This window comes from Crinia signifera, chromosome 4 (genome assembly GCF_055691185.1).
Source record: "Crinia signifera chromosome 4, ASM5569118v1, whole genome shotgun sequence".
Classification (NCBI taxonomy): domain Eukaryota; kingdom Metazoa; phylum Chordata; class Amphibia; order Anura; family Myobatrachidae; genus Crinia; species Crinia signifera.
The window spans coordinates 322,798,581-322,814,290 of record NC_139220.1 but is presented as its reverse complement, the minus strand read 5'-3'; the positions used below and the strand labels follow the sequence as shown (position 1 = coordinate 322,814,290).

Here is a 15,710-nt window from a genome sequence, read left to right as displayed (position 1 = left end):
ATTTATTTTTGGTTTTGTTAAGACTTGGGGGTATGTCATATTAATGCTTTATATGGTATTCTTATCTATATGTAGATTATAACTGTATTATTTATGTTTTTCTCTGTCTTTCCCGTTTTTGTTTTTTTCTGGTGCCGCTCAGCAGCTCGCCCCCAGGCCATCGCTTTGGGAAATTGGAGCGGGTGCATTCCTGCGTGCAGGGCCTCCTGCGGGATGAACAGCAGCCTCAGATCTGGGAGCAACTGGGTCAGATCTACGAGTCGGAGCAGGAGTGGGAAGATGCCGTTCGCTGCTACCAGACCGCTGCCCGATATCACGGTGGTTACGAGCTCAATGCTCATATCTCCCGCCTCCAGCAGGTAAACAGGCGCATTTATTTACCTGTGGCGTGTTTTGTTCTCTGGTGTAGTGTCCTCTATTGTAGTTGTCGGCTTCTGTCCTTTTCTTAATTTTTTTTTTTACGTTTAAGACCTCGGTTTCCTCCTCTCCACACTTCTCTCGCCGCCAGCCGGTATAGCAACGCGTTTTGCCAGTGTCGCATTTCCGTCCCTATTGTAGTGTTCTTTATTAAAGTTGAAGGCTTCTGCCCTTTTCCTTAATGTTTTTTTGACACTCATCTCCTCTCCACACTCCCCCCCCCCCCCCCCCCGCCAGAAAGTAACAACCAACCCATTTTACCAGTGGTGCATTTTGCTCCCTGATTGTTGTTCAAGTCTTTTCCCATTTTTCCTTAAAGTTTTCCTTGTTTTAAGACTTATCCCTCCTCTCCACAATTCTCCCACCTCCAGAAAGTAAAACCAACGCGTTTTATCAGTGGCGCGTTTTGCTCCCTGATGTAGTTCAAGGCTTCTCACTTTTTAACTTAATGTTTTTTTTCCTTTCTTAAGACCTTTTGCTCCTGTCTGCACTTCTCCCCTTCTTTGCCATATTATCTTCGCTTTTCCTCCCCCCTTTTTGGTCCTGACACACTTTTTGTTTCCTACTCTCCATCCACATTCTTTTTTACACTATTTTTTTATTTCCTGTTGACCTCAGACTCGGTTATGGAATATCCACTCCTCTCCTCCACACCATCGCCCCAAATCCCTGCCTCGTTTACAGCAAGTCTGGGATCTTATGCAACATGAGGTGAGTGGATTACTGGAGGGTGACTGGTAACTTTTTGTGGTGTTCATCATTCTAGGAGTAAGGTGCCAGTAACTTAACGTCTTCCAATTTTTTTTTTCCAGCAAAAGAGGCATTTTGGAGTGAAAAGAGGACCTCCGCAGTTGAAGCGTCCCGTTCCCCCTTCAGATTCACCGGCACTCCAGCCAGTACCCCATAACCCACTGGGAGGTGACGAGCAGCCCATGAAACGAAGACGGAGTGGAAGCCCTGAACAGGTCAGGATTAGTAATGGTGTCAAAGTCCCTGGGCCCCAACATGAGAGGCATCATTTAGGAGGCTAGTGGTAGATAAGGACTATTGTTGGGATTGGGCTGACAACATGGCTGTCCTAAGCTGGCATTATAAAATGTGGAGAATACCAGGCCCGGGCGCTGTTGGAATGTAAGGTTGCACCTGAAAACGTGAGGCATGACCTGTCTTTTCTCTCCGCTCCCAGCAAAGGAGGATAAACCCTGGCTTGCATTCCGCACCAGTACCATCCGGTCCTGGCAATTTGTATCATCAAGCTCCTGCAAAACCCAATGTCTGGAACCCACTTAACCATGAGCCCTGGGTGGAGCGCAGGGAGAGGCAGGTAAGAACTAATGGAAGATGGTATGCTCGCTCTCAGCGATACTATAAACCGAAACGGTGGCTCAATAAACTAACCGCTCTTTCTCCTTACCTGCAGGATCCCCGCCTTCCCCCACACGTTTCCTCTTACTCCCCATACTGCCCCACACGTCCTCCACCACCACTACACCAGCAACCCCGTCCTCCAAGTGACCTTAGCGAGGCGCGGAGTCAGAGGTCACCTGCGGAGGTCATTCCAGCACCACCTCCTCTCCACGTGCCTTATGACCACAGAAGACCCCGCATCCCACCACAAAAGATATCTAGGACTGATCTGCCCCCTGTAAGTATTCTTGGAACCCACTAACCACAATGTTCTTGATTTTTGTCATTCAAATCTGTGGTTTTCAACCACAATCCTAATGTACCAAAAATGGTCACGTTTTGAGGATTTCTGTCCATGGAAGCAGATGGAATAATTATTGACCCAGAGACTCAGATGAACTCCTCTGTGCTGCATGGTTAAAGAAATACGTAAAACATGACCTGTTCGTGGGAATTGAGGATTAGGGTTGAGAACCACTGGTTTAGATGAATTTAAAAAAGGTTTTGTTTTAGAGTTTAAAACTAATTAAAAAAATGTTGGTTTTCCAGCCCTCTGAACGCTTCCCGAGCCCTGTGGAAACCACCATCAGTATCTGCCCACCTCCAGAAGAGCGAGACCATGCAAAGCCAATCTGCCCACCACTCCAACCCAAGCCAACTTCCACCTCTTCTCTCCAGCAAGGCTGGGTGCCAGCCCCGGTCAAGGAGGAGGTGAAGAGAGAAGATGAACTGGATGAGATTCTGTATGGAGAAGGTCATGGCATTGTCAAATCAGAGGGATACTATCCACCATGCGATAACCCTGTGGGGGCAAGTATCTTTGATCACCAAACTCAGGGCATCACCACCAGCAAAGTCAGGCCAAGGTCTGAGGCCTTCCAGGATACAAACCTGGAACACGTCATCAAGAGCCTGCAAAAAATTGATGATTCTGGGTTATTTGCCCCAAAGAAAGTGGAGGAGATGGAGAAAGAGATAAGTAAAAGCCCTCAGCGCCCAGAACTGGACATTAAAGGCAAACACGTAAGCCATGGGCTCAGTGTGTCCGAGGGCAGCTATTCAGGGGGAAAGAGGTCACCAGCTCAAGAGGACAGTGCCTCCTTCTGCGCCTCTTCCATCCCCTACCACAAAGATACCTCAGGAAACCTTCAGGTGCTTGGCTTAGCTGCTTCGCCAGTAGCACCTCCTTTAGTCTCTGCTCAGAAGTCTTTAAGCCCAAATCCAGCTTTGCCAGAAAGGAAAGTATGCGAGGCGGTGAAAGGGCAGCCCCCTGGGTGTAATCAGCTCTTCGACTTCCCCTCGGGGCAGCTGACTGAGCCTTTTGAGGAGGCCACGGAGTTTGCAAAAATTTTACCGGACGGCTTGGACGACATTATGAAGATGCTGGACGAGTCCATAGAAAAGGAGGAAGGGAGCGGGCGGTCCAGTAGCGAGGGCTTCATTTCCACAACCCCATCCGCCTGCTCTCAAGCCGAGTCCAGGACAACTTCCCACCTCAAAGTTCCAGCTCAGCCCAGCTCTTTGGGTAGTACTGTTTCTAGCACGAAGCCTTCAGAGGTCAGGTCTGGGGAGTTGTTCACCTACTATGGCCCTAAAAAAGCAATACTGGGGCAAGAAGCTGTGACTGAAGTAAAGCCTGCTCAGCATGGAGGGAACAGTGTCCTGAAATCACTAGCAAGTGTTTTGGAGGGACAGAAGTATTCCTATCGGGGAGGACATAGCCTCAAAACTGGGGGAGTCCCGGCCTACATCACTGGTGCTACTATGGTGGGCAAGCGCGTTGTTGACCCATACACCGCGGAATCTACCTCACACCGGGCCTGGGAGTCTAAGACGTTGGCAGCCCCTTCCTCAGATGTGATAGGGCAAGGCATTGTAGTTGCAAGGACTGTAGTTCGGACAGAGACCGATATTTTGGAGGATATCTCAAGAGCTTGTGAAACATTGGTGGAAGGTGTAAGAGGGTCTGGGTGCAGCCGAGTAGAGAAGGAAGAGAAAGAGCCACAAAGGCCTGATGTCATAGTTGAGAAAAAGCCAGATACTGCTCCTAGGATTAAGCCTAAAAAGCTGTGGGCCTCTGATAGGGTGGAAGGCGTGATTGTAAGGAAACTTGAGAACTCTTGGATAGGGGATAAAGCTCAGAGTCGCATGGAAAAGAGTCCAGAACCACAATGGGGAGTAGAGAGGAAAGAAGAGAAGAGTGAGGTGAAGAAGGAGACCCCTTGGGGCTTAGATAGGATGGAGGGTCCACCAAGACGCGAAGAGCCGGGCAATGGGGAATTGAAAAAGTCATTCAAGGCAGCTGATAAAAAGATTCCTGCTGGTAAGAGTGAAGTTATTTCGGCTGCATCAGTCGGGCAGAGTGCAGCCAAACTGCCGGGGGCATCTGCAAATGAGCCTATCAAGGCCGATGTGTCGCTTGAGAGACACCACAGAGTTGCTGGCCAGGACTCGCCCAAGAAATCTACAGAATTGTTGAAGGCTCAGGGGGTGGTTCGTGAGAACGGTCTGGCCGAAATGCCAAGTTCACGGGTGGAGAAGGAAGACGTTAAATCTCCTTCCAGTGAGGTGACTGCGACAGAGGTGGATAGTGTGAAGGTGGCGGAGACTGAGAGACCTCAAGAGCGAATAACCATCTCCCTTCCTGCCCCGAACCGGAGCAAAGATGAGGGTAGAAGAAGAGATAGGAGGCATCGAAAGACAAAAAGGGACAGAAGCCGGCGAGCGAAGGAGGGCAGATCGCAGAAGGACAAGGAGAGGCAAATCTTGGGCAACCTGGATCTCCAAAGCCAGTGTAGAGACGCCCCAAAATCTTCTAAACAAGGGTCAGGAGGAGAAAGGAGAAAATCAGAGGGCGGTAGGAGGGGTGGCGAGGATGGTCATCACAACCAGAGCTCCTCATCTATTCCTGCAGCCTCTGCACCACATCCTTCTTCACATGGCACAGCAAACTCCGATCTGTTAAAGATGAGACCCTACACAGAGGGACCACCAAAGGAATTGAAGATACGGCTGATAAAGGTGGAGAGTGGAGACCGTGAGACCTTCATTGCGTCTGAAGTGGAGGAGAAGAGGCTTCAGGCCAGTGAGCTGACAGTCAACCATACAGCTGCGGAGATCGTCAAGGCGAGCAAGTGAGTTCTATTCTTCAGATGCCGCAGGGGATCGGGGTGACGTGCCGCATGGGCTAGGGTATTGCTAGTCAAGCAGCGATGTAGTAGTAGAGGATTGTAAGGGATTTGTATCTCTGTAGGACGGTGGGTCTGATATCCCCACCTCACCTCCGTAGGCTGGAGGTAGAGCCCTTCACACATTGATCACTGGTAAAATATCTGACTGCTGGCCTAGCCAGACAGGCAATGGGAAAGCCATATCGTTCTCTCTAGAATTGGAAACTATTGTAGACTTTCGCCCATGACATAGACCGTGTCAGACTGAAAGTAACAACCTTGTCTGTGTCCTGTTACCTTGCTCACCAGTCCTCTCCTTGTCTTTACCAGGAATATGGTGCTGAAGGGGAAATACAACGAGTCTTACGTCTTACCTTCCATGTCTGTGAAGCCTCCGATAGGAACCGAACAGAACCTCCCCCGAGAGAAGCTGAACCCCCCAACACCTAGTATCTATGTACGTCCATTATATTATGTGCTGTACTGCAGAAAGGCGGACACTCAGATGCCTGTCCCTCCCACTACCGGGTGACAGACGGACAGAAGCCTGTTTCTTCCGCTGCAGGCGACAGAGGGGCAGAAGCCTGTCCCTCCTGTTGCAGGGTGACAGACGGGCAGAAGGGGGCTAAAGCCTTCTAATCAGGCTACGCCATTGTGCGACTCTGCAGCGCCGGGTGTAATGTTTTTGTGACTTTTGCCATTTAAATAGCATATTGTTTGCAATACACAGCAAATAGAACGCACAAGCAGCATCTGCTGATTAAAATAAGTGGCATGTCTTTATTCAGTATCCAGGAAAACACTTACAACGAACCATTTCATATGCAGATACACTGGCAGTCACACACAGATCATTTTAATCAGCAGAAGCTGCATGTGCGTCCTGTTCGCTCCGTTTTGCAAATTAGAAGCTATTTAAGGGATAAAGTTGCAAATAAGACGCTCGGCACTACTGAGTCACACGGAGATCTTGCATCATGTACAGATGGAGCGGCTTTCGGCGCGACTATCTAGGTCCGCCGTCCACCAAGAATGGGTCACGCGCCCCATTCTCGGCAATTCCGATATGGCGGAGAGACAAAGTCTTGCCCCATCTGTATAAAGCAACTGGAGGATACATGCATGTGACACAGTAGATGGGAACACGGAGTCTGTACCCCAGTCGCTCATTCGGGCAATACACTGACTTTGTGCTTTCCTTGTAGCTGGAGAGTAAGAGAGATGCGTTTTCCCCAATCCTTCTTCAATTCTGCACGGACCCCAAGAACCCGATCACCGTGATCCGAGGATTGGCGGGATCCCTGCGGCTAAGTAAGTTTCAGGTGGTAACTTCTGTGGCGTGGAGCGAGTTATGGGGGAGGGGGGGGGGTGTGATGTGATGGATGTAGAGAGGACTCTGGCTTGGGTTCTTCTAGCACGTAAGTTGGCCACCGACGTGACACTTCATTCTCTCTCACACAGACCTTGGCCTCTTCTCCACAAAGACCCTGGTGGAGGCCAATGGCGAGCACACGGTTGAAGTCCGTACTCAGGTGCAGCAGCCATCCGACGAGAACTGGGACCCCTCTGGAACTCGCCAAGTCTGGCACTGCGAAAGCAGCCGCTCCCATACCACCATCGCCAAATACGCCCAGTACCAGGCCTCGTCCTTTCAGGAGTCGCTGCAGGTAGGTGATCAGTCTGCGGAGAGGGGGAAGCCGTTTGGTCTGTACAGTGGGTGGAGCGTACGGCTCATTCCAGGATGCAGGCAGCGGGCGGCCACCTTAGTCTACCGGTGGGATGTTGATAGGCTGGCATGGTTGTTTCAGCTGACAAAATGGCCGCTGCTTCTCCGGGGGTGTATTCTGAAAAGTCAACATGTACATACATAGGGGGAAATTGACTAACAAAAATTTGTGAAAAAAAAAATCTTTCGCATATTTAACTTTTAATAATAAAAAAAAAAAACTGTTGACGTTCTGGTGTCTGCATATTACATGTCAAAATTGTGACTCTCCCTATACCGCCACTTTCCTTCCCGCTGTCATGACCGCGCTCCGTCCAATATTATGCCGCCTCCTCGTTCCCATGGACTTGGCGTTCATCAACCGCATCTTTTCTGGTTCCTAAACCTTCTGTCCCTTTCCCCCTTACAGGAAGATAAAGACAGCGACGAGGAGTCCAATGAGCCGGATAGCACCACGGAGACCCCACCGCTGAGGTAAGCCCCGGGCAGGCCGATGGTCAGACTGGTCTCCTCCGCTCCAGTCATCCAGATAAGAATCCCAGGATCGCATTGGGCCTCAGTACAATGGAAATGTGCGGACGCCGAATGACCGTGTTTAATTAAAGCTGTCCCAAAAATATATATAATCCCTGATTTGGTTCCGAGTGTCCAGACATATGTGTAAGCTCCAGATAAGGTGCCATGTGCTCAGCTGGTGTCCCTGCCCGCTGTGCCCCTGGAGACCACGTTACTGTAATATATTAGTATAGTGTCCGGCATTTGAAGGCTTGTCGCGTAATGATGATGATGTAAGTTTGACCTAGCACGACACCCGTACTGTACACCCACTACTGGGGTCTTGCCGTCTCCTGAAGCCGTTTTCTTGAGATTCCGGTTATTTAGAAATGTCTTCTCGTCTTTTCCAGCACAAACCAGGAGCACAAAACCCCCCACATTATAAAATTTGGAACCAACATTGACCTCTCTGATCCTAAAAGGTGAGTTTGTCCATGTCTGACTGTCTGTGTGGGGATCCACTCTCTGGGGGGAGGGGGGGGGAGAGATCCATACTTTGGGACCTGGGTTGGGGGGAGGGGGTGTTTCGAGAGAGATGTCCACTCCCTTGGACCTGGGGGATCCACTCTCTGGACTTGGAGGGGTGGGGGCGGGATGAAGAGATCCACTTTCTGGTACCTGGGGGTGTGGGGGAGGACATGAGATCCCCTTTCTGGGGTGTGGGGGGAGAGCTGAAGAGATCCACTTTCTGGGAGGGGGGGAGAGATCCGCTCTCTGGTACCTGGGGGTGTGGGGGAGGGCATTAGATCCACTATCTGGGGTGGGGGGGGGGGGGGGGGGGTGGGGGGGGGGAGCTGAAGAGATCCACTTTCTGGGAGGGGGGGGCCACTCTCTGGTACCTGGGGGTGTGGGGGAGGGCATGAGATCCACTATCTGGGGAGAGCTGAAGAGATCCAATTTCTGGGAGGGGGGAGAGATCCACTCTCTGGTACCTGGGGGTGCGGGGGAGGGCATGAGATCCACTATCTGGGGGGGGTGGTGGTGCTGGTGGTGGTGAGATGAAGAGATTCACTTTCTGGGGGGGGGGAGGGGGCAGGAGTACCCAATGGGGGGATTACAGGCAGGAGTAGGTGAGCATTACACCCTAGGGCAGGCATGGGCAACCTGGGGCACTGCAGCTATTGTGAAACTACACGTCCGGGCATGCCATGCCACAGTTTTGCTATTGGGGCATGCTAACAGCTGGAGTGCCACATGTTGCCCACCCTCTCATTGGGCTGTGCAGGGGAAGCAGGCCGCGGGTGGCTGGTCAGGTGTCTCTACCACCTCACACATGTCTGTGTCTCCTATATTCCAGGTGGAAGCCTCAGTTACAGGAGCTGCTGAAGTTGCCTTCCTTTATGCGCGTGACCTCAAATGGGAACATGTTAAGCCACGTGGGTCATACTATCCTCGGCATGAACACGGTGCAGCTGTACATGAAGGTCCCGGGAAGCCGCACACCAGGTACGCATGGTTTCCCTCCCCTCGCCTCTGGAGGTGTTATATTGAGCATCAGCCAAGGGAGCCCCATATACCTTCTGACCTCCTCCCCGTGTCTCCCCCCTCAGGTCACCAGGAGAATAACAACTTCTGCTCGGTCAATATAAACATCGGCCCAGGGGACTGCGAGTGGTTTGCTGTGCATGAGAATTATTGGGAGAAGATCAGCACCTTCTGTGATCGGTGAGTGCAGTGTGGCATCGGGGGTAGAGTTATACAGACCATGGGGGTAAATGCACTAGGTGCGGGACTATGGGTGAGAGTGGCTGTATTTTTAAAGCGACAATCCTTTACAACTCAAATCCAGCCTGGGTTTGCGTTGTAAATGGTCGCCATTTTAATAACGCGTGCGCGGCTGCAGGGATATATCCATTCTCCAGCGGAAGACCGGCGCACAGACAGGTTTTTAATTCTCTTGCTGATGCGGCGGTCCATAATTCCACTTCTTCTTTCCCCAGGCATAACTTGGACTACCTGACGGGTTCTTGGTGGCCGGTTTTGGAAGATCTGTACCGGTCTGATATCCCTGTGTATCGGTTTGTGCAGCGGCCTGGGGATCTGGTCTGGATAAACGCGGGGACCGTGCACTGGGTGCAGGCCATAGGCTGGTGCAACAACATTGCCTGGAACGTGGGGCCCCTCACACGTGAGTGGTTGTATTTGAATCTCCATGTGTCCCTTCATATATCTCATCGGTCCAAGCTGCATATGTAGTCCTCCTGCCCTCGTATATATCTCACCGTTCTGAGCTCCACTTGTCCATGTAGATCTTATCGATCCAAGTTTGATGTGTCCTCTTCTGTCTCTTTGCAGCTTATCAGTACCAGCTGGCTCTGGAGCGGTTTGAATGGAATGAAGTGAAGAACGTGAAATCCATTGTACCTATGATCCACGTTTCATGGAATGTGTCCCGAACTGTTAAAATCAGTGACCCAGACCTGTACCGTATGATCAAGTGAGTGGCGACCCATCTGTTTCCCTGCTCTCCGTACAATCTTCTCATTTCCCATCTTTACACCTCACCTCAATCCTCACTTCTGTTTTCTATCTCCAATATGTGCACACCTCCAGCATGGTCTTTTATCTCCCGTATGTCCACCTGACCTCCCATCTCTGGTCTCCTGCTCACCTCCAGCCTCCTGTTTTGTCTTTATCTCCCGTATGTCCACCTCACTTCCCATCTCTGGTCTCCTGCTCACCTCCAGCCTCCTTTTTTGTCTTCTATCTCCCTTATGTCCACCTCACTTCCCATCTCTGGTCTCCTCCTCAACTCCAGCCTTCCATCTTCTATCTCCCTTATGTCCACCTCACTTCCCATCTCTGGTCTCCTCCTCAACTCCAGCCTTCCATCTTCTATCTCCCTATGTCCATCTCACTTCCCATCTCTGGTCTCCTCCTCAACTCCAGCCTTCCATCTTCTATCTCCCTATGTCCATCTCACTTCCCATCTCTGGTCTCCTGCTCACCTCCAGCCTCCTTTTTTGTCTTCTATCTCCCTTATGTCCACCTCCATTTCCCATCTCCAGTCTCCTGCTCACATCCATACTTCCATCTTCTATGTCCTACATGGCCACCTCCCTTCCCATCTCCGGTGTCCTCCTCACCCCCAGCCTTCCATCCCCTATGTGTCCACCTCCTTTCCCATCTCTGGTTTCTTTGTGCTCTCCTTTTATCTCCGTATTCCCTTTTACTTAGACATCTCCTCCCATCTCTGACCTTTTCTTCTATATCCACCTTTTTCCGCATTGGTGGTCCTGACCTCCTTCTTCTCTTTTGTGATCTGCACATATTTTTCCCTTGTTGTCTCCAGTCTACCCTTCAGTGTTTCTCACACCCCTCTCCTCCCATTTTTCCCCACAGGTACTGTCTCTTACAGTCCATCAAGCGCTGTCAGGTGCAGCGGGACAGCCTGATCCGCAGCGGGAAGAAGCTGGCGTACCAGCCCCGGGTGAAGGATGAGCCAGCCTATTACTGCAATGAGTGCGATGTGAGTTCCCAACGTGTTTGGCGCATGTGGAGATGCCCAGATAGCCTTTGTTCTCCCTTCTCACTGACCCGTCTTGTCTCTTCTTGCCAGATGGAGGTTTTTAACATCCTGTTTGTCACCAGCGAGAGTGGCGGGAAGAATACCTACCTGGTCCACTGCGAGAGTTGTGCCCGCTCTGCCAGCAGCACCATGAATAACGTGGTCATTCTAGAGCAGTACAAGATGGAGGAGCTTATGCAGATCTATGATGGCTTCCACCTGGTGAGGTGCTGGGACGGGAATTGTGAGGAGAGGACAAGGAATAAGTGCTCAGAATGTTGTCAATGGGGGGTATTCTATGACTGAGGTAAAATGGACGACTTAACACCCATCTGTAGAGTAAGAATTCCAGCATATTGTTCCCTATAAGTGCTCAGCTGTGTGAGCGCGCGGGTGTTGGTTATTTCCTGGGCGGTGCGCCGAGCCACCTGACCAGAGTGGATGACGGAACAGGGGACAAACTGGGCCGGCGCCCCTGCTCCGTGCAGGCCTCTCTAATAGGTGCAAGTCCAGCTTCTAGTACAACCGGCAGCGATGGAGAGACAGAAATCACCGACGCCCGTGTCCACCAGCCCTAACCATTATTTTCCCGTTACATTTTAGCTTTTTTTTAAACTTTTTACGGAATGTGTGAATTTATGATTTTTATTTGTAAATGTGTTGGTTTTTTTTATGTGAGTTTTTTTTATTTATTTTGCTAGATTTTTGTTCTGTATGAAAGAGTTTATTTTTTTTTTGTATTTTTTTTTTTTTTTTTTTTTTGTTTCCAGCGTTTAAAAAAAAAATTGTAGTGTCTGTGTCCAAGCCTCGTCTGTGGGACTGTTGTGGCACTGTAGTGCCTCCTAGTGGCAGGTGAAGGTTACTACAGAATATCAAAGTGTGGCTCATCCACAGATAACAGATTACAGATTATTTGTCGTAAATTAATATTTATTAAATAATATATTTTAATGATCATCATTTTTTTTTTTTCCGTAGACCCCACCCCCGAGCACACGATGAGCCTTGGCTCCCTATGCTAATACTCCTACTGTCTACCCCCCTCCTCCTCCACCAAGCCAGCCAGCCAATCAAAAACTCTCCCCTCTTCCCAGAACCATGGAAATAGAGGGGGGGTGGTGCTACTCAACCAGCCAATCACCGAAGAGCGTATAAGGTTAGCCACGCAACGAGGAAAGGGGTAGGAGGTCGACGAAGGAGCCAATGACAGATCGGCAGCTCATATTTTACTCTCTCCAGCCAATCACAGGCCTTGTTTACACAGATCCCGCCCACTGCGGGAACAAGCCAATCAGGATGCAGGATTCTATAATGTCCGTGTTTGATAATTTTTATTTTTGTTTAATTTTTAATTTTTTTTTGTAATTTTATCAGGAATATTTATTCTGAAATCTTGAATTTGTGACTTTGAGGGAGGGGAATCTTTATTATTTGGGGTATTGTATTAATTTGTGTGGGGGGGAGGGATTTTCTTCTTTTTTTGTTGTTGAAAGTGGGGCACTGAGTACAGTTTTATTTTTTATTTTTTTTAATGAAATTCTTAAATTAAGTTCCGAGCTTTGCTGTAGAGAATTGTGTGTGTGGCCGATGAGAGGCTTAACGGGCTTATAATGTATTATTGAACGGGGGCGGGTGGGGGGGATCGAGGGGTGAACCTCCGCATGTCAGTGATTGGGGGTCTTCGTGAGGTCCTGTGGTAGATGCCCCAACCGGTGGGGGGGAGGGGGGGAACGGTGGGTGGGAGCGATGCCCTGTTGGGATTGCAGGACGAGGGGACATTGGGAGGTGGTCTAAGCAGGACCCTCCAAATTTGCTCCTCCGTTGGGTAAAATGGCGCACTTACCACTGCGAATGAATACGCCTCTCTCCGGGTTGTCTTTGATATAAGAGAGAGACATACGGGTTTTTATATATATATATAATATACATATATAAAAGATATTCAGCGCAAACGTTTTTTCTCCCTTTTTTTAGCCATTTACTTGGAATTTTCACCCGTTTTCCTGTTCTCTGTAATATAGAAATTTATAAATATATATATATAAATAAATATATATATATATAGACTTGGTTTAACTTGCCTACGGAAAACTCCCATCTGCTGGTCTTTTTGTGTTTTTTTTTTTTGCTTGTATATCTGTCTGTTTTTTCCAGTTCTTGTCTTTCCTGAATTCCTTGTCAACTTGTTGTGCGGTGCCTGACCATCGCTCCACACCCCCCACCCCAAGGATCCGCCTTTAGACCTCGGTTGCCCTCTATCTCGGTGCTGTACCAGTGTCTTGTTTATGTGAGCCTGAACATATGTTCACCAACTAACGTTACTGTAGACTGAAGTCGTGGAGATCCACCTTACCACTGTTCCGTTAAGCTGACAATCTAAGCAGAACGGGGACTCTGATTATGTGACTTTCCTCATTACCCGGATGTGTCTGCACAAATCTATAGAAATCCTGCATTATGTGTGCTGGGTATTTGGTGCGTCGCTACACCCTACGTAAGGGTGGTGAAGCATTAGTACCTACCAAATATCAATATATTGTAATATAAGGAGGTGAGAATACTTCTGTCACATGAAACCATTTAAACACTGAAAGTCTATAAATCAAAGTATTTTTTACTGTACGAATAACTTAAAAAGCTAAAAACCTGCGCGCAAATAAATTGTACATATCCGAGACTTTATAAACTGAATCGGGGGAGCAGATATTGGATTATAAAAAACAAAAACAAAAAAATGTTTTTTATTAGCGATGTACAAACTAGATCTTTTTGCAGAGGACGTAAAACATTTTTTTTTAAAAAACACATGACACTGTGCGGGTAAATACGTGTTGATCATGCAAAAAGTACTCGTGTATTCAGTATGTCGCGGCAGACTCACGGATAATATTGACTGTTAAGTGTTATTGTTGCGCTCTACCGGCTTATGTCTGAAAAGCAGCTTCCGGGCCCAATGGTTCACCGCCCAGACCAAAGAGTGGCTGATGCCAATGAGGCAGCCATTTTGAATTCATCCATGCTATATAAACTAATGGGTTGATAGAGGAAATTCCTATGGTTATGGAAATTAGCCTGGGCCGCTAAAATGGCCGCCGCAGTGTGTTTCAATTAAGGGTTTTTGTAAACCTTTTTCTCATGCATTGGTTGGCTAGTTGTGAATGAGCCTCAAGTGGAGGTCACGCGAAGAATCCAGTGTTAGAATGTGGGAACGTGAAGCCCACCTCTTGGTTCTCACCCTACGTGGCCCAGCTCTGTGGCCTTGAGTAATCCTTTATAGACTATATGGGTAAGGGAGTGGTCACAGTGGTGGTTTACGTGTCCATGCGTAGCTCTCGTAGAGGCCAAGCTGCCACAGTGAGAGATGCGATAAACTGAGGCTTTTTTTTGTTGTAATGATGATGTCATGACCTATGGTGGAAAGCACAAGATCAATTCCTCTGTGCCTTTTTGTTTTTTTTATATATATGTTTTTGTAGGAGGACCAAAACACATTATTATAATTTCTTATCATAGACCTCTCGGTGTGAGCTCCGTGATGGAGGGTTCGGCAGGCAGTACTGGGGGAGGGGAATGGTCAAGACACCGTAAAAACGCTGGAAGTCGTTGCTATATAAATATGTGTAAAGAACGACTCAGCCGCATGGAACCGGGCTGTGCGTAATCCCCAGTCTGACCCCTAGGGAAAAGTTTCAATGGGTCAAAATCGCGGCTGACTGAGATAGGAACGAGGCGTTGGCCTCAGGAGACTCAGAGAATGATGTTCTTCAGGGGCTAGAAACACCTAACACTCGATTCTTCCGACCGTTCCCTTGTATTCTAACGAGCGGTGTCCTGTAAGTGACCACCGGAAGCTGCTTGTCTGATGGCGGCCATTGGTTTCTAACAGGTGGATATCGTACATGAAGGAATACTAAATAAAGGACTTATTTATATGGGGTCTGTTTGCATTTTGCAGAACAGGATACTTTATCTATAGGGGAGAGCTATAATATGGGGGGGATCCAACCTCTGAACGTCTTTTCCTATTGCTTTATTTATTAACTCTCGCAGCTGTTTTTCCCCCTCTTTTTTTATATTTCACAGTTCCTGGGCGATTTTGCCTCGTGTGTTTTATTTTTGTAGGGTGATAACCTTCTTCTTAATGGTGCTATGGGTTCTCCGATTCTTGTACAGTTTTCCCAAATGGTGGTGGGGTAACTGATTTTATGGGGTGTGACTTCATTATTATTTTTTGAATTCTAAATACCCCAGAAATGTTGGGGGTGTGTGTGGGGGGAGGGGACTGTAGACTGCGTCAACAGAGCAAAGTCTACAATCTGCTGGCGGGAAAGGATTCATAACTGTATAGCCTCGGCCACCGTGGACACAGCCACGTGGGGGGCGAAGAGACGTGGGGGGGGGGGGGGGGGGATTATTAGAATAAAACTTCTTTGTTGGCTCGGGGTTGGAGATTACTTTGCATCTGCTTGGCAGGAGTAGGGTTAATACGTCATACCACAGCACTGTGGCAGTTGAGGTTGGCGGTCTTACTGCAGCTCTCTGGGAGGGGGTTTACAGTGTTAATGCTTTGCAGATCTCCGGTGCTAACGACCCCCCCTACTTTACCCCAGGACTGCAGAGCATTGCACCCCTCTCTTAATGTCTCACCCGGTGCTAATAACTTATCCCTGTGCGTGCTAAGGGTGATTCATTTCATATGTGTGCTAATGAGGGGTAGGTGCTCCTCCGTGCAGCTGCCCAGTGGGGCTCCCCGGAACATTGCACGCCCCCTTGTGGCCCATGTCTGGTACTGCAAGGCCGCTGTTTTTTAAAAGCCCAGTGTTGGTCGCTAAAAGGGGCTAGACCCTGCTGTCTACATTCAAGCCGATGAGCAATGCACTTTGACCCCCCGAGCAAATGGACACTGAGACCCCCTTCTCCCTGCAAC

At 49.0% G+C, this 15,710-nt stretch overlaps 1 protein-coding gene across 8 annotated transcripts in view; it reads left to right on the top strand.

Moving 5' to 3' along the window:
- KDM6B (lysine demethylase 6B) overlaps positions 1–15,710 on the top strand; it is a 77,208-nt gene extending 61,498 nt beyond the window's left edge. For 5 of the 8 annotated variants that reach the window (XM_083185669.1, XM_083185661.1, XM_083185665.1 and 2 more), the window contains 18 exons: positions 143–359; positions 1,036–1,128; positions 1,230–1,382; positions 1,604–1,741; positions 1,838–2,062; positions 2,374–4,958; positions 5,325–5,451; positions 6,200–6,305; positions 6,456–6,661; positions 7,130–7,194; positions 7,626–7,697; positions 8,573–8,721; positions 8,826–8,940; positions 9,216–9,403; positions 9,571–9,712; positions 10,618–10,744; positions 10,835–11,090; positions 11,762–15,710. In XM_083185669.1, the coding sequence (XP_083041795.1) occupies positions 143–359; positions 1,036–1,128; positions 1,230–1,382; positions 1,604–1,741; positions 1,838–2,062; positions 2,374–4,958; positions 5,325–5,451; positions 6,200–6,305; positions 6,456–6,661; positions 7,130–7,194; positions 7,626–7,697; positions 8,573–8,721; positions 8,826–8,940; positions 9,216–9,403; positions 9,571–9,712; positions 10,618–10,744; positions 10,835–11,089 (4,963 nt within the window). In that variant the 3' untranslated portion in view covers position 11,090; positions 11,762–15,710. The remainder of the gene's footprint in view (positions 1–142; positions 360–1,035; positions 1,129–1,229; positions 1,383–1,603; positions 1,742–1,837; positions 2,063–2,373; positions 4,959–5,324; positions 5,452–6,199; positions 6,306–6,455; positions 6,662–7,129; positions 7,195–7,625; positions 7,698–8,572; positions 8,722–8,825; positions 8,941–9,215; positions 9,404–9,570; positions 9,713–10,617; positions 10,745–10,834; positions 11,091–11,761) is intronic. The other 3 variants (XM_083185670.1, XM_083185666.1, XM_083185667.1) reach the window with 2 other exon arrangements.